Here is a 23,292-nt window from a genome sequence, read left to right on the forward strand (position 1 = left end):
TTGCTTCATGAAGATTGAAACAGGGACATTTTAGGGGGTTTTGTTCTTTCGAGTTCATTGTGTGTGGGTTTATTTTTCTTGAATTTTTCCCATGATTTGGAGCTTGAGAAACCATAATCTAATGCTTGGTTTGCACTGGTTAATGATATTTTTATCACAAATTTGCCACACCCAAACAAATTTTTTTAAAAAAACAAAAGAACTAAACAAGAAACAATAGAATCAAGGAAAAGAAGAGAGCCACAACCTAACAAGTAATATAACCCTAATACAATTTGTATTTTGATATTTCAAGTGCTAAACAAAAACCGTAGCAAAAAAAAAAAACCAATCACCTCAGGTATATGAGAAAAGCAATTAAATAAATCATTACATTGTATTACAAGATATTTGAGTAAATGCTATATGGCTCAAGATGCTTCATTCTTATCAATGGCATAGACAACAATATACATTCCGAACAAATGTACAAACCAATCGAAAATATAGCGGCACAAAGGTCCCGATTTACAATCATCACTTTTGAAGGACCAAAAATGCACAATACCTTGGTGCGTTGAAAGCACGCATACGTTTTGAGATGAGTCCGGGGTTATTTCCATCAAATGGTTGGGAGGTAGCAGCAGTTTAAAGATAGAGAATTTGTGACACCATTTAGAAGAGCTCCTCTGAGTTGAACTTATTCCAGGCCTCCTATTTTGGCTCAGATTAAACTCAAATTAATGACACCCTCAAAGATGATGCGCACTCATAAATTGGCATAGAAATATTTCAAAAACAAAAGGTTTCATTTTTGTCGTCTCATGGCCTATAATATTTTCAGCCCTTCATGTATGTGATAACGTGATAGACGATTTTAATTACACATCAGTTCTCCAACAATCACCTTTCGCCCTTTCCGCCAAAATAGTCCAAATTGAAATTTCACACCAAAGTATTCAGTTTAGGATATTTAGACAAAATAATTAAATTTGCTTACCATAAATGTGTAACTAAAGTAAAATTCATATTCGCATGCATTTTATATGCAAATTTACGCTAACATTTTAAAGAATGACATATGTAAAAGTTATTACAACTTCATAAAAGATTTTCGATTTTGACTCATCATAATTTTTCAAGGATCATTTACACGGTAAAGATTAAATAGATTTTGAGATAATGTTTGCATAACTAAAATTGATTATTGACACATAAAAGTACCGATTGACATATGTCACATATCACAGATGCCTATTGATAAAGCTTTGCTGAAACAATATTATTTCATATTTCACCATCCTTGGACTTAAGAATCGATAGCCGCGCGTGCGCATAATGAAGAAGTAAAAAGAAAAACTTTTTAAAATAAGAATATTCAAATATTACCTTGAGCAGATCAAAAACCTTCTCTGCAATATACTTCTGTTGGAGAGTAGCGCCCTTTTGCTGCACCTTGTCAGGATGAATGCAAAGAGTAGCTTTCCGATATACTTTTTTGACAGAGGCACCCATGATCAAATCTGTCAATGAAACGGGCTGCCAGCCACATTCAGGCCAGAGCACCTACACATCCAGACAACAGTTCACGAGTTTATAAGAGCAGGATGAATATTTTTTTTCTTAAAAAAAATGAAATTTAAAACCCAGATTCGATTTCAAAGTCAAGAAATACTCAGATATCTGTGAGAACCAAAGCCGAATTGAACTTCTGCTACTAGATAGTGTCAGATTCTGTACGTAAAGAAGAAATTTGGACGCACATATTGCAAAGTTGACAGAAGAGCACGTAAATTTCCTTCTTTGCCAGCAGCCCAACGTTTGATTTCAATATCTAGTGTTTCAGCAATCCTCTGTAAACAAGAAAGTCCCAGGTTATACAGATAACACTATGGTCACCATATGAACTGCATTCAGATAAATCGACTGAAGCATCTTCAACTTGAAATGAGATCTGGGCTAGCTTAGAGCCAAAACTAATGTACAGCCTGAGGTTAAACAAAGTTTATTTCGTCGTTCGTCATTCCAACAAAAACTGATTTTTAACTTAACATCATAATAAAAGACAGCATTAAAAGAAACATTGTGCTATCAGAATGTAAAAGCGCCACGGACAATGCGGCGCCATGTGCAGGATGAAGGTATGAAATGATAAGTAATAGTTGGTTCATGGTTGATTAGAGATCACGTCCATCTTATGTACACAAACCAATAGAATTTCGATGAAAATACAAAATGTCATAAATAGCCCTAAGTCATAACCACAAATCGCATTGACCGTTCTCCAGGAACTTACATGTCTTTCTTCCTGATCCCTTTGAGCTTGAATGTCCCGCTTATTCTTCTCAGCCAGTGCTTGGGTCTGGGAAAGTGTGGAACCCGGATAATATAATTGCGATGAAACAACGCATGTAGAAGATCAAACAACAGGAACTGCTAAATACAAAAGTGAATAAATAAAATTGTCATATAATATGACAAACATACCGCTCGCTCATGAGTGCGTTGTTCGCGCTCCCATCTAGCTCTTCGTCTTTCATCAGTTTCACCTTCGATCTCTTGGAATTCTCCAGATGATGGGGCAGCTTCGAGAGAAAAATCATTCGGAGACCAGCATAGGAAATCAAAAACTACACATGTTCCACGACATTTTGACGCTAAACATTATGCTAAAGTCAACATACCTCCAAAAATCGAAGATAGATCATCGATGATATTAGTAGTGGATGAAGCTCTCTTAATATTGGATGAGACGCCACTGGATGTCTTCTTTGTAGCTTCAGATGCTCCCTTGTACGGAAATTGCTGATTGAACATTGAATCCTGAACAAAAACAGGACAAATTAATAACAGAAACCTTGATCATGTACAATAAAATCACATGAATTTAAGAGAAAACTGGTGTTAAATATCTCCCATTATCAGCAAAAGCACTTACAGTTGAATTTTCTCGTGCTCTTGGTGCACTGCTTGCTCGACCCATGCCAAAAAAGGAATCGAGATCATTATCATTCTTCCGTTGATTTGCTTTTGCAGCTGCGGCTGCCCTTTCTCGGGCATCCACAACAGCTCTCTCCCGAGCCTCAGCTGCAGCCCTTTCAAAAGCAGCCCTTTCAGTTCGACGTTTAGCTTCGGCTTCAGCCTTTGCCGCAGCAGCTTTATTTGCTATTTCTTTTTCCCTAGCTTCTGCAGTAGCAGCTCTGTCCCTAGCTTCAGCAGCAGCCCTTTCAGCTCTCTCCCTAGCTTCAGCAGCAGCAGCTCTCTCTCTAGCTTCAGCAGCAGCCCTTTCTGCCCTTTCTTTAGCTTCTACAGCGGTTGCCCTTTCCCGGGCTTCTGCAGCGGCCTTTTCTGCTCTGTCTTTAGCTTCTGCAGCAGCTCTTTCCCGGGCCTCAGCTTGTACCCTCTGAACTGCTGCTCTTTCAGTTTTAAGCCGAGCCTCAGAAGCTGCTCTTGCACGTGCCTCAGCTGCTGCTCGTTCACGTGCTTCCCTAGTAGCCCTTTCCACGGCTTGTCTTGCCTTCTCCCTTTCAATCTCCCTCTCCCTCTCAAGTCTCCTCTTTTCTCTCTCTTCATCTTCCTTTTGTTTCCTTTCATGGTCCACCCTCTCCTGGGTTTCCCCGAGTTCTCCATCCTGCCAATCTTGTTCCTCTTTTTCCATCTGCACCGATTCCTTACTTTTCGCACCCTTCGCGTATTCTCTTTCACGTACTTCCTTAGCATATCGAAATTTAGCCTCGGCTTTATCCATAGCATCCTTCATAGCAGCTGCAGATGCAGCAGCTGCAGAGAATGTATTTGCTTCTTCATTGGAATGAAGATTGGTGCTTTCGTCAACACCGTATCTGGGGAAACCCTTCGCAAAATCCTCAAGTTCATCAAATTGTGAAACTGTTTTACCCTGGGCAGCAGAAGGAGTGAGCTTAGGACTTTGAGAATACTGAGGGTAACTTGGAGATGAAAAGAAATCACCATTCTTCTTGTTTGAGCTTGAAGAAAAGTAACTTGTTTCCGATCTTATAGCTTGTCGAGGTATAGGTGGAGGAGGTCGTGATGGAGGCGGAGCATTTGTTGGTTGCGTGAAAAGGGGGATCTCTGATACAGTTAACCATATTTCATCGGATTGTTGTCCCTGCCCTGATGATGAATAAGACATATCAAACTCTGCGCCTGTTTCATAGTATACGGGAGATGAAGCAGTTTGACCAAAAGATTTCTGGAAATCAGCTGAAGCATTTGGCACATCAAACAAGGGAGGTTCCTGGAAGTGGTCAAGAGGAACTTTCTTTTCCATATCGCTTTCTGAATACCCAAAAGAAGTGTTTCCCTTCTGCTCTCTGGTTGTACCAGTTTGTGATTTTGTTGATCTCGGAGGACTGACATCCTTCCCTCCAATTTCTCTTTCGGTGGAGTATGTGTGCATAGAGTTTCCGAAATTATTGAGGGGATCTAAGTCATCAAATGCTTTACCACTACCGGATGTGACTTCAGCTCTTGTACTCCTAGAGTTTTCAGACTTACTGGTTTCCTCCAGAGGATCTGTAAATAACCTGGATGATGAAGAACCTTTAGCTGAAGTTGATTCTAAAATGACAAATGGATCATCCGCTACATCAGGCCTTTGCTTTGAACCTGAAGCTGGTACAGAGCCCCAAGCAGACTCTGGTATCGGTCTGTTCACAGAATGGAACAGAAATGTTGGAAGTTCTCTATTGAAGTGAATACTTAAAAAATGAAATGTATCTTATGATTCACCAGTACGGAGTTATTTGTCTCCCCACTACAATTTCAAATGCAGATTACAAATATAAAACAAAATATCAACAGCCAAACAAAATTAGAGAACTTAGAAGTATTCACTCTTAGATTAAAAATAGTTGCAACTAAATGGTTAAGAGTTTGAATTTTAGGACCCAACTGCAACGAAAAATGAAGGTGGATATTCAACTACAATGATTACATACAAACCTATCAACCTCGGACATACTAGACAAACAACAATTTAGCACGCCATCAAATTAGTTTACTGCCAAAGCAGAAGTGATCTTATCAATAGAGAACCATTTTATCCCAGAATCACATCTCAAAATTCAGACTCTTTAATTTCCTTCTTTTCAGCTCACATCACCATTTCAATGTCCACCAGAATCCAGATCCAAAACCCATAGGGCGGCAACCTGTTTTAATTTCCTCTATTTTTACCAACTGCTCTAGGATAGGAGCACATAGTATCATGGCTGAAATATGAACCAAATATCAGCACAAATCAACAGACTTAATACTCATCAATCTATCCACCAACTTACAATACTTAATTCCTATGGATATCTCTAGTGGAGATCTACACCACCATCAAATTACTATTAGAACATTGTCGAATAACAAGTTTATAGAACAATGCATAAAAACAAAGGTAAATTGATTAAGATTATAATTTAGTTATCTCAGAAAACTTGGGCATTTGTTACATGCTAAATAAAGAAAAGGAAGGGGAGAGGCTATTTACTTCAATAAGCTCTAATTATAGACCTCAGACTCACTATAAGGAATAAGAATACATCTATCTTTGCATTGCCAGCAGTCAGGGAATCCAAAAATATCAAACTTCTAAGTTGCTTAAGCCATTAGCATGGGCACTACAAACGAACAACTTCAACGTGGCAAAAATATTTCGAGGAGAGACCAAAAAAGATTTTCATCACTTGTTCATATATACTACTTGCATATGCTATGCCTTTGGAAATGTTTGGCATGCTAATGCAAGAAGTGTATTAGAACTAAGTATGAAGTATCATTAATCCCGTTACCAAAGATCTGTCAATCACTCTACATAAGTTACTAGTACCAATATATTTATATAAATGTCAATAGTCATGTCACAAACAAATGTTATACGTTACAGCCTACTATCACATCAGAGGACATTGGATTAACTTCATCACAATTTTGTATTCATCTAATGACAAGCATTTAACTACATTTCCCAAACTAACACAATCGATTCGAGATCAGCATATTAATAACTAGAAAACAAACTACTAAACCGTTCATCATTAGCAAACACTACAAAATAAAATAGTACCTGTCGCCAGTAGCAGAAGTGCTGCTCCCAAACCCGTCTAACAAATCGTCAAAACTTTGTGGAGCTGAGGTTTTCTTGGCAGAACTGCTTTTGTTGCTCTGGCCAACCTTTTCATTTCTCCTCAAGTTCCCCAATAGATCATCAAAATCAGTATGATCATTTTTGCTCTTATTTATACCCAAAGAGTCAGTATCAAACTTCGCCGTTGTAGATGCAGGTTTGCTCTTCAACCCTGGCAACCCATCAAATATGTCATCATCGTATACAGGCTTATCGTACACAGGCAACGACGATTTCTTACTATTGCTATTGTTGCTCTTTTGCTCCGAAGATTTGAAAATTGAATCATAATCGAAATCACTCATAGCCGATTGCTTGTTGCTATTAGCATTTGACTTTAAGCTGGGAGAGTACTTGGAGGGGCCCCCAAAGACGTCGTCGAACAATGGATCGTCAAAGGATGATTGAGCGGCAGGACGGGAACGATCGGCCGAATCGGACCTCATAGGGTTTGATTTTCCTCGAGGCCCAAACCCGAAATCTCGAGCAAGCGTATCCAGGTCATCCATTCGTCAAATCAAACCAACACTGCACCAGCAACGGTAGATCTAAAACAAATATAGCCTCAGCAAGCAACGCAACCGTAGATAATAGCCGGATCCCAAATTTCAAAGGAATCGGAGCAAAAAATTAGTTCAGATAAATCAATTTGAACTCGATTACACCCGCCCGATCACAGAAATCACCGAAAATTCTACAACCTGGGACATGGATTATGCTATGAGAAAATGAATTCGAAATTGTACGCGTCCAAACAGAGCGTGCAGAGGAGAAATATGGAATTTGGTGACTGTTATTACATGAAATTTTGAAAGAGAGGAGACAAAATTCGATTAGGGTTTTCTAACAACATCCGTTCCCCGAGTTCTTCTCCCTGATGGATTCCAACTTCATTTTTTTTCCCTCATTTAAATTTAATACTTCATTAGATCGGGCACTTATCTCATATTTGCTTAAAAACCCATAATTTTCTACATATTTGTAATTATTATATATTCTATCTTATTAAAATTGAGGACATGATAGAAATCGTTAAGGACATCAAAATATATATATATCTATTTTTGCCCTTTCATTATGGACAAATTCACCAAAATTGTAGTATAATCTCTCAATATTTCTTATAATTACATTTTGAATCTCATTTAAATATAAATCAAATGAATTATAAAAAATATCGTACAAGCGTGCATCAGTACACTGTGTGCATCAGTATACTAGTGTGAATGACATGATTGCCTTTTCTTATCAAACTATAAATTTGATATCAATGTGATAATAATAATTTGATATTGATTAAAACTAGATGATCATTCTCTTATATGTGAAATTGACCCGAACAACAATATCAATTTTGAAATGAGTTTGAAACCATCAATAGAGTATTAGAAAGAGGTTGAGAAGTTTTCCCGATGTAGCCTTCCTTACGCTCAAACCAGAGACGAAATATATTTAAGAAGACAGTCGAGAGCACTGCCAAAATATCAATATAATAAAGAGTACTGAAATTCTCAAACTTAATATTTATAGAAAAAAAATGATACCACACATGTATGAAGTAGGTATCATACATGGAAGGTAGGGGACCACACGTTTAGGGTTCACTAGGCAAAGTCTTCGACAATTGTCATGCCCTCTCTAAGCTAGTAGGCGAGCCTAATTGGGGCGAGGCCATAGCTAAGAGCTCGGTCGCTATGAGAGATTTCTCAACTTAGATTCTTTCACAGCAACCTAGCTTTAAAAAATTAAATTTTAAAAAGAAAGACAAACAAAAATATGTTAATGAATATAAGATGGTTAGAGGTGGGAAAAATATCATTCACTTCATCTCATGAAATAGAAATTAGAACAGTATATCGAATCATAGATATATCGTGAATTATGATCGATATCATATGATGCATGTTCAAGATAATTAAGTATTAATAACGATGATGCAAAACTTGTGCAAATTCCTGATTCAATATTTTAAATCCACGCCTCATTTTAACCCATATCAAGTCCATAAATTTGTTCATTATTTCTAGTTGAAATATGATACAAAGTCTAAGCTATGATATATCAATTACTAGGTAATATGTGATAAAAAGACAATTTCACAAGGCTAAATTTCATCATTAAAATACTATATTATAGTACTTGACTAGACCACAACTTGTACTAAATTTGATTTTTATAATAATATCTAGAGCTCGAGCTAAGTTTTGTTTAATACTAAATACATTACATATTAATTACCCCCTATTTTAATGCTATATTTTGCTCCTTCAAACTTTTTTATCCTTAAACCTAATATTTTCGTTGAATATTTGGTAAATTGTATAGATTTTTTTTATAAAAAAAATGAATGAACAAACCACAATATATCTTAAAAATAAGAATTACTTAGTTACATAATCAACTTTTAGGCGGGTTATTTGCATAATTAATTGATTGATTTATCGTTTTTGATTAAGTAAATGTGCTTGGCAACAACATACAATGTTCAAAAAGCATTAAAAAAAAAAACAAAAGAACAGAAGGAATAGTAATTTATACTAGAGCTTTATCATACTTATTATAACATAAATAAACACAAAAATTCTTGTGAAACTGTCTCATTAATTAATTTTGTGAGAGAGATATTCGACTCAACCCGATTCAAGAAAAAATATTAGTTTTATGGTAAAAATATTACTTCTCATTATACGTATAGATCATATTAACTCATCGAACAGACATAGATCGGTGATATCTTCTCTCAAAAGGCCAACTGACAAACAAAAAACTCGGTAGAACAACTTATTTTCTAAAAATAAAATCATAATTTATTAGTATGTTGAAATGTAACTTCAGAAGTTAAGTTTGGAAACAAAATTCATTAAACATGTGTACTGAAGGTATGATTAGTTCTCCTTAACTCTCCAATTATACACTAACCGCATTGCCTTTAATTGAAGTCAAATTAAATATAACCTTCCCCACTAAGCCAAATTATTGAACCAGTCTTCCAATGACATCTTAGCCACATAATTGTTTTAATATATATTTCTATGATAGTATATATTCGACGGAAATGTTTATAAGACGGATTATTGAACAAAATAATTTGTTTAATTTTTTAACCTTTTTAAATATATTTGAATATACTCAAATATACTTGAAAATATTATTATGGTTCACTATTTTAAGAATTTTAAAAATTACCCTCTCTTTTTATTAGTCAAATGATGTTAAGTATGCACATATTTAATTTATTGACAATGGATTAACGCTTATGTGACCATCCACCACGATATGAAGCCATCCATGCCTACTCTTACTAAACATTTTTTCCAATAAAGAATCAATCATTTATCAAGTCCCCCTAGTAGTGTATAATCTTACTATATTATATAATATGTGAAACCTTAGAAAAATTATATTTTATAAATTTAATGGATGCCTAGATTTTTTTTACTATTTTTTCATTAAATTTAATAATTTTAAAGTAAAATAAAAATTGATCAATCAAAATATAAATTGATAACTCCAAAACTTCTTACGAAAAAAATATAAATAAATTTAAATTTACAAAAATATGAACTTGGCATATGCTCTATGCAGTAGCTATATTTTAACTTGTAACCTTTTAGATCACAATTTAGTATCCCACATTTACTTGGCATGAATAATATTTTATCGGTAGCGTAGTTCAAGGAAGTGCAGATCCTATCTTGATGGTCGACGAGTGCGTAATTGGATGAGACGGGCAACCGCCCCTGCGGTCCGACCAAGTAAAGCAGAAGCACGGTGGGCTTGTCGTAGATCATTTGGAAAGCCATGTAAATTCGATTTTGCACCCCTTGAATCGATGAGTTTGAGATTTGTCGACTCCTGTTGGAAGTTTCCGGTGTCACGGCATCTGACGATTGCCCCCAAGATAGTACTTTTTCATGTTAAGTGTGCTATCGGCTACCCAACCAACTCGAGCCCACCATTCGCCCGTCGGGTGAGAATCCCATCCAGCAAACGGAGATGGCTACGATTCGTGAAATTTCACCCATGACAGATCCAAATTTTGTTCTAATCAAGAAAATTTATGGCTACGCAACTATTTACCAACACTAAATTTTGTCTTTGTAAATTCGATAAGGTAGGAAAATGAAGTTGAGTAGCGTAACGTGACTTTACACAACCATTGGACGCTCCGGTATCCTGTCATTTGAAGTTTCTTAATTCCAAATTCCAGGCAAATACATATATCGCCTCTCTTCATGTACAGAGTCACAACCATATCAATTCTTCTTTTTGTATAATAACAGTGACAGCAAGGGCTACAAAACGTGTGTTGACCTGACAATTATTAACAGTAGATTTAGAAGAACAAACATTATTTCCTCGACAGCACTTCCAAAACCATTCAAGGACTTACCCTAACTAAGTTTACAAAAACTAAAAATCAATTCTACGCTACTGAATGCAATTGGATGCTACAAAAGCTAGTTCCTTGGAGAACTGAAGCAACTGGAAGAAAGAAAAGGGAGAAAACAACAGGCTAACAACTGAACTAAAATAATGAAGAAACGACTTTAATGAAAATTTCAACCGGACTTGACCGGACCTTAGCCAACTTATTTGCAGTAGATGTATTTCAGAGGCCAAACTCGAAAGAGGCAGAATTATCGTAAGTTGAAGCAAGCTAACAAGGACCTCGAGATTAATTTGGTAGGGTAGTTCGAGGAAGAATGGTGTTAGCCAAATCTTCATTCAGCTTTACAGGAAGTGGCGGCATCTGCTTCATTACTTCTGGCATGTCACTACAGCTGTAATACACAATTCATACAAGGTTTTTTAGAATATTATGGATTCAATATTAACAACGATCTTAGCAGTTGCATTGAATGTGTATGTCAAGAGCATGTATAAGAGAAGCTGCATTCTTCTGATTATTCTGGCAGGATTTAAAAAATACAGATGATAGATTGGAATCAAGAACAAATCACTACCAAAGACAAAAAATACAAGGAGAAATCAATTGATGGTTATTTATCAAGGCAGTGCATTCAAGATTCATTAAATAATAAAGAGTATACAAAGAATACGGTAAAAAGATGCAGTTGATAATGAGGAAAACAGGCAGTAAACATCAGAAAAGTCCATATATGCAGCAATTCTGTGCAAATGGTCCCGCATAATTCAAAATGAATGAAAAGCTAAATCGACATATAGGTAGAAACTCCAGGACGTACTCATTTAAGATAGAAAGGATATTATTTCGAGCTTGACAGAAGAGATTGATGTTCTCATGAAACTGCATGCAGAAAAGAACAAAAAAAATGTCAAACACCATTAATCATATCTAGGGATGAAGCATAGTTCCATGCTGTCCAATGGAAAACCTAAGACAATGGCTGAGGAATGCCTACAGCTAAATTTTAACTGAAACCAGAAATCAGTAACATATAGAACTAACATGGAAAATTCCGACAAATTCATGATTATCATTACAGCATAATCTCTGCATTATATTTAGTCGGGCATTTAAAAAACAGCCTTACTCGATTTCCTGTTATTGGGATCTGTTCCGACAAAAAATTACCAAAATTATGCCTTCCAAGACACCACAACAGTCTTGCAAAGCAGGAAACGTTTACTATTTATTAAGAGCCTATTTGCAAACACTTAAACGAAGGGCTTCTTCACTCACATGCAAAAAATACTTGTGTTTGGTCTGCAAACAGCTCATATGGTAGCTCTTACTTTATAGTATTTTAAAAAACTAGCTCGGAGACAGAAGCTGCCTCCTCCATGCTTTTCCAACTCATATCTATGTTTCAGCAGTTTTTAAGCACACTCTACTAGGAATAAAAACCACTTGAACATTTTGATTTATTCATAAGTTCTTCTAATACAGAAGTCCTAACAAATAGGCCCCAAGAGTAAAAAGATTGTTTGGCCATTTGAAATCCACCATTTGATAGCATTCAACAACATAACATTGGGTATTGCTACATCTAAGCATCCAGCATCATAATATTCCATAACCAAATAAACCAAGTAAATTGCCATGGTGAGTTTAACGTTCCATTAGTATGCACAGTTGTTTACAGCTAAAATACTATTAGTGAAAGAAATGCTGGTTCTCATTGTGGATATCATTCATCAAAATACACATGAAACTATCAAATCGTTACCAACTTTTAGACCCTTGCAGTTAATAAAATAAGTATATGAAGCTTCAAGTACCTTGAAAGCAGCAAAGTTGGAAGAAATTTGATCCAAGGCCTGAGCATTTTGCTCAAGAAGTTGTCCAGTGGTACCACCAATCACTGAAAACACAAATTTGAAGTTCTAAAAAGAAAAAATAAAATAACACCCTCTAGATGATATAAGTAAACTTTGTCATTTGATAAATCAGCTCTATAGAACAGAGCGTACTTCAGTAGTTTCAACAGTCTACTTCATCATAATGGTATCTTAAGTGATTATAATCATCTAAAAACTATCCGATGAACTATCAGGAAATTCTAGCAACAGAGATGAGTTGGAATTGAACTGTAATTGAGGATATCAACTACAATGAGATCCACTTGGCGTTTGAAATTTCATTTTAGAGAGACTCATTTTTTTCTCTGGACATGAGATTGTATATTTGATGCCAGTTGGATTATGAAAGTTGAGATGTCACAAGCAATATCCATATACACCATAACACTTTGAAGATACAGTTTTTATAGTTACCCTTTTCCATCAAGTCATGACACAAAAAAGGTAATTATCCAGCAGATGGCATTACTTATGCTTGATTTATATGCATCATCTTCCATGTGCAGTATAGCTGCAAACAATTATAAACTGAGAGAAAGCGAGCACTGAGACACATGATTTCAAGCAGACAACCAGACAAAATAGAAATTGGCAAAGGATGCATTAACATATAAGGCTCCACGGAGAAAAAGGCAATAAGCATGAGACACATGATTTCAGGCAGATAGCCAGACAAAATAGAAATTGGCAGAGGATGCATTATCATATAAGGCTCCACAGAGAAAAAGCAATAAGCATGCGGCACAAAAAAAATCACTTTCTTTCTAGAGTGAAAGGCAAGAGTATGGACTGACTCTTGTATGAGATTCCATCATCGCTGTCCATTGACATCATTGAAGAAACATACGGAGGATCATTGGAGCGATTTGGAACTTGAGAAGATTTTGGCAACGAATCTGTAGTCTTTTCCTGAGAAAAATGATTTGGATAGGATATAAAGTGAGGTGAATTTAATTCTTTTGAATTCTAGGCATATCAATTTCTTAAAACCGCTATATATGTCTAAAATATAGTATTTTTATTCCACATAAAACAGGGGAAATGAAAATGAACAACAAAACAACACCGTACTTTTTCAAAACTAATTATTTGCACCTCTCTTATTTGTTAGTTCAACCTGAGAAGTAGAACACAGACACCATTAAACCATTTATAATCTGTTTTTCGAACTTTTATAAATGAGGAAACCTTCTAACTAGGATACCATAATTCTAAGACCAGTGCAAATAATGTTATTCATTATGATAGATGTCAATGTCCAATGAAAATAATCATAAAATTTTGTAATTATTCGGAGGGGTAAAGAGAAAACTCGTATGATTTAGTAAATAGGAAATGTGCATGTCCATAACAATCATTTACAGTCAAGCCAAACAGTGCTATGGGAAAATAATCACAATTTGAAAAGAAATTATCATGAAAACTTTCCATTAGAGAAACAAGTCTTGGTGGTAGATGCATAAAGTGATTCCTGCCTGGGATTATCATTTGCTCTGCTCAATCTTTTCATGCAAGAATTACGACGAGAGTCATACTAATTTTCAATCCCATTCTTAGATGAAAAAATGTATTTTGAAGATGTTGAACAGAGAGGCACTCATTTATTGTGTAGTTAAATAGACAGGTGATGAAAAAGGACAGCATGAAACAACGAATATACCTTTTTGTCTTTATTTTTCTTTGAAGAATTTTGATCATCTTTCCTTCTCTTTCCGTTTTCCTTTTTCTGCCAAACATTGAAACATTGAAATCAGTATTTCCGGAATTAGCTGAAAACAAATATCAGTTTGTCACGCTATCCCTTTCACTCACGCTCTTCTTCCCATAGTCCACCACTGATCATAATTGAAACAAATCCAAATAGATTTTTTACTTCTAAAACAGATCGAATACATCTCATCAAACACGGTTGGGATTTAGTATTATAATTCACCCACCTATACAAGAGGAAAAAAATGGAAAATTAAGCATGCAGGCTCTTCAGATTTAAGATTTCAAACTAGTTTTGTTCTCCTGGGGGTTAAATCGACCTTTGACACCTCCAATCGAATTTCAGGATTTTATAACTCTCCCAAACATTCAAGGGAATGTATTATTAACCATCTTAACAATCAAACTACATAGAAAACTTCAGGTCAGATGGCGCAACTTCTTAACACAACCGCAACTCTGCTGTACCCCACAGAATATATCTTCTGCAACAAACTTCTTCTGCAACAAACTGCGTCAAATTTTATCACCATGTGCAAGTGCAACCTCATAATTGAACAAAATATACCAACAAAAAAGTCTAGTGAATTAATGAAAGAAAATATGGAACTACTTTTTTTGGTCCATTCACCTATACTATGATAGGTTCTAGAATAATGCACCAAGACACTTTAAAATTAACTGTTAGTATAATAAAGAGACAGAAGGGCATCAGACTCGTCTTTGTATGATTTCTTGCATGGATAGTGATCTTTTGAATAAAATATACAACAATTGAACTTCTTACATTCCATCGGAGTCAAGAAATCTTGTCTGTGACACCATATCCTACAAGGGCTTACTCTATTTTTTCTTCTCTCTAGGGACAAATATGAAGTGAAAAGATTTAGCTAGCCAGCATGGCTCAAGGCTAGTAATAAATTTTGATTTATATTTGATGTCTTGAAAACCAATTCGGCAGAAAAAGAATCCTACAATGCCGAACTTTTAGTGTCAGATAATCTGATTGTGGAATATCACAATAACAGATCAAAAGAAGCAAATTAAAAGAACCAAAAAAAATGGGAAAAAAGAGCTCACGTTCATCCATCTGCAACGTAACGCAACATCGCGAACTGTCTTCTCTTGTAATGCCTGGGCAATTTTAGCATATCGAACTACTATGGTTTCTGAGGCATATCTGGAAAAGAGCGATGATAGAAATGACATTAACATCGAGTCAATGCAACAAAAGATATTGTGACCAAGAGATCACTGCTGGTCACAGGTAGGCAAGTGCATTTTCTGCCATTTCAATCATCATATGGTAGCTTTTCCAACCAAACGAAGTCAAATTTGCACTTGCATCCATTTCTAATCTAAATTTCATGGGTTTACGGATGAATCAAATAATGGATTAGGCGGCTCCGAGTTAGTGCTGAAATTGACTTGGTCACTTGGACCAAACGGATAGTATAAACAAAACTGTGCTCAGAGTACAGTCCTGAATACATAGAGGTTACAAAACGTTGGAACCCAAGCCAGTGGAAGATCAACATTTGAGCAGTGAAATTAAAGAATTGATTGAAGTGGATGATATCTCTTTAGCCCACACACACATCCGATAAGAACCCAATGCATGGTCAATATTTCATTACAATAATTTCCATAACCAGACCGATAAGAACCCAATGCATGGTCAATATTTCATTACAATTAATTCCATAACCGGACGAACACCGAAATTGAAGGAAATTTGAGCCGTAGCATAAAAAACGCATCAAAACAACCCGTAAACATGTTGAAAAATAAACAGCAATCAAAACATACAGAGGTATGGAGAGACATAATTGCCACGGAGAAAGAAAGAATCAGGAAGAAGCTAACTTCGCAAGTAAATCTTCGAGGGTAGACTGTTCTTCGAGGGTCCAATCTAGAGATATGCCAGGATTGTGGCGGAGGGTGGTCTGAGCTGGCCCCGCCGCAGAGTTTTCCGCCACCGAAAGACCACCGCCGTTACTCTTGACGGCATCACCATTTGCATTCTCCTTACCTCCACCGCTGCAATTCCCGTTGTTGATATTTCCATTATTATGGTCACTCTGACCCCCTGAAGGGGTAGCACTAGCGGCCATGAAAATTCCTAATCAACAACCAAGAAATCGGAATTTCGATTCGATTCAAATCAATTATATTCCCAAATCGGATTCGATAACGATTATTCTGGTACGCGCGAGAAACGTGAATAGATGAGATTATCTGGATTAACAAATAATCATACAAATATTTAGGGACTGAATGAAGATACTATCTGATGGAACTGGTGTAAAGAGCGGATTTAAATTTCATCCTGGTCCTTACATTTCGAAATCGACTTCAATTTTTCCCCATATTTTCGACTAATTTTCATATTAACACCCTTTTGCTTCAGATAATTTTTTTTCATAATAATTAAATTGATGATATTTACAAAAGTATTATAATAAAGGAACGAAAAAATTTATTTTTCTCGATTTTTATGCATGTAGATTTTCTAGTTTAATTAATTCTTTTAGAATATTTAATTATTAAATCTGATTAAAAATAAAATATATTATCCTTTTGATAAATTCAAAAGTACAGATAATGAGAAAAATATTTTGATAGATTTTGAGATGGCGATAAACTTGGATATGATAATTAACTCGATTATAAATTTATTAAAATGCAGTTGTATGGTAATTTTTATTAAATGGTAAAGTAATGGGTATTTTGGTCTATTTGCTTAAAGGACGACTAAAAAATTTAATGTTTGTGTTAAGATTGAAAATTACATAGATTATGTAAATGAATTGTTATGCAAACTATAGCAAATAAAGCTAAACTTAAAATGTGTTAACAGCTCAAATCAATATTTCAAGCAGACTGAGTAATTTGAGCTACTAGAAATAAATTATAAGTGCGAAATCTGCTCAAATTACTGAGTATGATATAAAATCAACAACTCAGTTTTTATCAGCAGACTTATAAGACATATGTTAGTCTTAGCAGCACAAGTAAATAGTAGTAAATAAAGAGACAAGAAGTTGTTTATGGAAGATCAAAGGCTACGCTTCTACGTCTTCTTCTCTTCTTATGTTTCCAGAAAAATTCCAATAGAAAATTTGATCAGTAAACAACTAGTATAAACTCACTTCAACTCAGTTCCACAACCCTAAAGAGCTAAAACTCGTAGCACTGTTTTCTTCAACTTGATTTGTTCTGAAACAATTTTTTGATTGTTACAAATGATTCTCACAAAAAACGATAAGTAAGACTACAAAGTGCACAATATTGATCCTTAATCGAAATGATGAGAAACTTAGTGTGTGCAAGAATAACTTAAAGATGAAGCTTTTGAGGGATTCTGTGCGTTTTGAATGTTTGATGAAGATTGATAAATTAGTAGCAGTTTTTCAAAAATATTCAGTCTTAATGAATTCTTTATTTATAGGTGTTGGTCCATAATGTCAATAAATATATATTGTACTCACAGATGCACTGGATACCCGACATTTATGCATATATTGTCACGTGTCATTGTTATTTTGTCAAATATAGTATTGTCCAATCCAAATTCATTGGACACTAGTTGAAATCAGTAACCAACATATCTTTTTTTTATTATTGTTGACAACTTTATTATAAACCTGTAGATAGGCTGTTTGTCTATAGAGAATGTTGACATACTGGTCTTTATGTTGATATGTCCTATTCGAACAACTTGGTTCATGTTTTGCTGATGAAGAAACTCTATCAGATCGAAATTGTTGAACAACTCGATATGTATGTTCATTTTAGGTGGTAACAGTGTAGGTTGATCATTGTATTGTTTAGTTCAGTTTAATAATCTTCAGTAATATAAGTTTAAGTTAGATCAGTTTAGTTTGTGATCACCAAAATTTAGATATAAATCTTTAACAATTTCTCCGTTTTATATGTTATTATATCTTATTTATAATAGACAACCTAGTTTTGAAATCATCAAAATGCAACATTAAAACATGAAAATTCTATAAGAGTTCTATCTTATGGTTTATCTTTTCTTGAACGTGTGATGAGAGGTGTGGCTTGTTTTGTATGTGCTACTTGAGCTGCTGTGATGATGACCACGACCACGACCACCAGAACTTCCACCATGTGGCTTCTTGTGCTGAGATGACGAGGAAGAAAGTTTAGATTTGTCTTGTTATTTTGGCTTTTTTCCCTTTTTGACACCACCCTTTCCACTTTGTAACAATGTAACTATCTCGGATATCTGAGTTCCAAGGGTTTCAATACATGCTGTCAGCACAACTTTTTTCTTCTCAATTCGGCAAATAAGATCAACAGTATGCCTGTTTTGAGCATGTTCATGTTCATATATCTGACTTGAGTGCGTATTCTAATTTTGAGCACTTCGATAATTTGTTCATAAATATTTTTCTTGAAAAGACCAAGATCCAAAGAAGTTGTCATCTATTATGCCCCAACTCTAGTGATATCATTACGCATATTCATCGGTGATTGATGAATGAAATACATTCCATTAAATTATGGAAATTCTAGATCATATCCTTGCACTTGATCTTGGAACTTTGGAGGTGAGATTGGTGGGGAAGTGTGTGTCAGTTCAAGTGCAGGTGCTTCTTGTTCTGCTTGAATGGATGTAGGTATTTGCGGTTCAGGGTCATCAACGATATGTTATGTTGGTATCTGTAATTATTATTATTCTTCTTGAGCTGGTTGCTTTTGTGGAGTAATGATGGACAGAATTTGAAACACGTTTTGAATTAGCTCATCAATCGATGGGAGCTGAGTTGAAGATGCTACATTTTGCATCGATCTGTTGAAGAGGCGAGACACTTGTCTGTTCTGTTGGGGATGCAACGTTAAACTTGGAATCCATTATTGCTACTGATTGTCGTGGTATGACCATTGTGATCAGTGCATCAGTCTCTGGAGCAGATGTTGGAAATATTTCAGGAATAATCGTGTTGTTCCATTTCTGTTGTTGTAAGCAGCGAAATTTCAAGAATATCTTCTGAAAATTGCGAAAGCATCGAGTCTTCCTTAAGTTGTTCACCTTGTTGTTGGTCCAAAACATCTTTAAAAATCTGATCAATGAAGAGATCAGATGTTAGTCTCGTCAGCTCGAGTCATCATTTCTTCTTCCCTATCGAACTGGTTGATTTGTTCCCCCAGATCCATGTGATTTGAAGGACTTTCTTCATTAAGTTCTTCAATAGGCAGAGTGATAAGTGCAAGATTTGCACGTATTTTATACGAGAATCCATTTGAATTATGTTAGTCTCGGACAGAATTATGCTTGGTTTTTGTTGTTTTTATGTTTTTGTGTCATGTAGGAGATAAACCACTGATGGCGATTAGGGGCATTTTTTTATGTCGAACGGTTGATGAACTAAATCCACAATGATGCAATGAAAACCGAAGAGCGCGCGCATGGAAAACCACCACGCATCCAGAAAGGCGCGCGCGGCCACGCTAGTATACGCACAACCGCGCTCGCAGATGTGCAGAAAAAAGACCAAAGGCGCGCGCGCGGCCGAGCCACATCACGCGCAACCGCGCGCACAGATTAGCAGCAGAACAGATAGAATTGCGCACGCAGCCGTGCCACATCACGCGCAACCGCGTGCACAGATAGCCGCAGAACTCCAGGAGCTGGTGCGTGACTGCGCGATGACACGAGCAACTGCGCGCAAGAGGCGTGAAAAATCCAAGTTTCAGAGGACTTGTGGATATTAAAAAAAGGAGACTTGGGTAAGAAAAGGGGACACAGCTGTTTTCTTGAGAGAATTCATGTGAGAAACAAGAGCATACACTTGGAGACGATCTGGAGCGCAAGGATTGATCACGAAGATGAAGAACGACGAATCTGGGGACAGAGACGCCACTTCTGATTTGTCATCTAATTCTTTCGTCTTTTTTATTTCTTGTGTTGCGATGTCTAAACCTTCAAACATGATTTGTTTTTGTTTAGATTTTGTTATGAACTAAATTATCTATTCTAGAAGACGACGTAGCTTTGTTGATACGATAATTTGACTCGATTGTTTATGTGATCGAATTCCTTTTTGATTTAATTGGGTTTCTTTCTTTTTAATCGATGTCAGTTTACTGGCCATAAATTTTTTGTTTTCTGATTAATTCTACAACTCAAGAGAGGGACTAAGATTATAGATCATTAGAGACACATCGTTGAATGTTTATACCGTTCGGAAGGCGTATAATTTTAGCGAGGCCTAGGTAAGAACATCGTTTGCATTTATCATTTAAACTTATATTCTTATTAGAAATGTTTGGATCGAAGCTTGAATGATACAATTTATTCGTCACTTGTGAAAGGGAGAATAAAATAATTAAGTGTTTTTGGTCATTAAATAATTGAAATTCATGAATATAAATTCAACCGAGAATAATTATCGTGGAAACTTAGTAAAATCACTCATCTAGATATTTTCTCTCATTTATATTTTCTCGATTCGGTGATTAGATTAATATTTATTTGTAATTAATTCATTTTCAGTAAACCAAACCCTTTATTGATTTTTCTAAATAAAGTCGTGACTATTTTAATTACAAGCACTGATATATTTTTTTTACATACACACTCCTCTTGTGAACGATACTTTACTCACATATATTAAAACTTGACAATCGTGCGCTTGCGAAGGAAAAATACGAAACACAGAATCAGCTGGAGCTTTGTTCTCATAATATTAACTCTCATGGACAGCTCATGTGCGTCCATCTCTAACTGACTGATGACTGCAGAGTCATCATGTGATGTTGGATCCCGAGGATTGAAATTTTGTCTTTTCTTGCTTATTAGGAGTCTTAAGCCACTTTCTATTATTATCATGACCATAAATTCTCTTATCTTCAGAGCTCCAGGAATGTTGAGTCTCAGTCCATTCCAGAATTTGATTTTCTTGAGATGTTATATGTTCGGTATTAGCTAGTGTTTTGTTGTAAAGGTTTGAGATAAGCATGATTGCTGGTTTGAAGGGGTGTTTCAATGTTAATTTAGGGTTTATTTCATGGGTTTGAATTGTGTTTAGCATGTGTTCGTCAGACGAAGGATAAAAAAGGCTTGTATTGTTCACGTTTACACATCCATGCAACTCACGCCTATGGGTACACTCGCGTACCTCCGAGCATGGGTTGAGAAATAATTGAGTCCATGAAACCCACGGCTAGAGGCATGCCAGCATGCCTACCAATGTGGGTTGGAACATTTTTAGTTTGTGTAACCCACAGGGGGCACGTTAGCGTTCTTCTGAGTATGGGTTGGGAGGAAAATTTCCTAGGTCACAAACGAAGGGACACTAGTGTGGGTGCGCTCATGGGTCTGCCTATGTGATATTCTGTGCTTAATGCATGAAGTGCCGTCGGAAATATAGGGAATAATTTACATGGATCGTTAGTTATATGTACTACACGATGGTCTAAGTTTTCTATTTACGGACTATTTTAAGTATGAAAGCATGATATTTTATGAAAATTTATGGGGCGTGGTTTACTTTTCTTGTAAATAGCTTAAAGTTTTTATAAGCATGAAATGCCTATGACACGAGATACATGAGCATGAACTTGTTATTTTTATGATGTTGAATGTGTACTTGTGCTCACAGTAATTAGGGCCAGATATTGCAACACATATAGTGGGTATTGTGGCGCCAATTATGAAATGGGTGATGAGATTTGGAAGGAAAGCTCAGCCTAAGGTACATTGGACCTTTCAAGCTCTTATACAAAATTGGAACTTGAGCGTACGGAGTTACCTCGCCGCCAAATTTTTCCAGAGTTCATGGTCAAAGTCCTATGGCGGAACCAATTGATAGAACAAGCTGCTTGGCAGACTGAATCATATATACACAATTGTTATCCTGAGTTATTTGGTGAGTCGAATTTCGATGACGAAATTCATTTAAGATGGAAGAATTGTAATGTCCAACATCCATTAACCAACTCAAGAGAGATTTTTTAAATAGTTTATTTATTTAATTATGTGAATCTATGTATTTAAATATTTAAATTGTGAATTTATATGTATGTTGTGTGAAGATATAGTCTTGATGTCTTTCATGTATGTGGCATAATACGAGACGAAGAAATCGAGACTATACAAACGAGGAAGTTTATGAAAAATAATTATTCATGTTTTCATGTCTGGAATTTTATTAAATTATATGTACGATAAAAATGGTTATCTCATTAGACCTGTAGGCCGTTTTCCGGGCCACTAACCTAAATATGAATACGTAATAGAAGTTCAAAGAAAATCAGGAAAACCCTTCCCCTATCAGTCGTTCACGTCGTCTTCCTACTCCCTTAGGTTTCAAAATTTTCAATTTTAAATTCAGGAATATTTTAGTGTGGTTCTTTCGTTTGGAGGATAGAATCGTGTTCTCAAAGTTCATATTATCTATCGAAAAGAACAAGGCAAGTATCATTCAATTGTTGATGTGGTATCCAATCAATATATATTATATTTGATTATGATCCACGTATAATGATATTATATTGTAAAACCAAATTAAGAAAGATGTATGATGATGTGTGTATGTGAAGCTTAAGCCATTCCCGACGAGCCAGAAATCTAAGTTTGGTTGTAAGGGTTGGAGAGAAGCATGATTATGAGTTCAAAATGCGTTTTGATGTTAACTGAGAGGTTTTTTTTAATGGGTTTAAATTGTGTTTAGCGTGTGCATTGGGTGATGGAGAAAAGGGTTCGTAGTGTTCGTGTTTGCACGTCCGCGTAACCCACGCCCAGGGATACACTCGCGTTTCTCCGGACGTGGGTTGGACAGTTTTAGTCTATCTAACCCATTTCTAGGGCCGCCCAACGTGAATCCAAGAGTAGGTTGGGAAAAAAATATTTTAGGTAACAAACGAAAAAATGATGGCGTGGTGATGGAGTTGGTGCACACGTAGATCTGCCTGCGTGATATTGTGTGCTTGATGCGAAGTACCGTCGGGAATGTAGGGAAAGACATACATGGCTCACCAGATTTATATACTGCATAATGGTCTAAGTTTTCTATTCACGAACGTTATTTTAAGTATGAAAGCATGATATGTTATGAAAAATTATGGGACATGTTTACTTTTCATGTAAATAGCTTCACGTTCTTAAAAGTATGAAACATCTATGTGCATGAGATACACGAGCA

The 23,292-nt window shown here is 35.8% G+C and overlaps 2 protein-coding genes across 2 annotated transcripts; both read right to left on the reverse strand.

Annotated features, from left to right (window-relative positions):
- Positions 1-343: 343 nt before the first annotated feature.
- LOC140956714 (auxilin-related protein 1-like) lies at positions 344-7,016 on the reverse strand. The gene is made up of 8 exons (XM_073413570.1): positions 6,059-7,016; positions 2,918-4,649; positions 2,664-2,802; positions 2,467-2,564; positions 2,276-2,341; positions 1,743-1,832; positions 1,369-1,545; positions 344-693 (listed from the first exon to the last, which is right to left on the reverse strand). Exons 1-8 carry the CDS (start codon positions 6,625-6,627, stop codon positions 655-657), a joined length of 2,910 nt encoding a protein of 969 aa, XP_073269671.1. The 5' UTR covers positions 6,628-7,016; the 3' UTR covers positions 344-654.
- A 3,411-nt stretch (positions 7,017-10,427) lies between these two features.
- On the reverse strand, positions 10,428-16,389 carry LOC140957407 (uncharacterized). The gene is made up of 7 exons (XM_073414640.1): positions 15,983-16,389; positions 15,197-15,296; positions 14,067-14,132; positions 13,201-13,315; positions 12,326-12,408; positions 11,329-11,390; positions 10,428-10,902 (listed from the first exon to the last, which is right to left on the reverse strand). Exons 1-7 carry the CDS (start codon positions 16,228-16,230, stop codon positions 10,797-10,799), a joined length of 780 nt encoding a protein of 259 aa, XP_073270741.1. The 5' UTR covers positions 16,231-16,389; the 3' UTR covers positions 10,428-10,796.
- Positions 16,390-23,292: the final 6,903 nt, after the last annotated feature.

The sequence above is a fragment of the Primulina huaijiensis genome, chromosome 14 (genome assembly GCF_012295235.1).
Source record: "Primulina huaijiensis isolate GDHJ02 chromosome 14, ASM1229523v2, whole genome shotgun sequence".
NCBI classification, from domain to species: domain Eukaryota; kingdom Viridiplantae; phylum Streptophyta; class Magnoliopsida; order Lamiales; family Gesneriaceae; genus Primulina; species Primulina huaijiensis.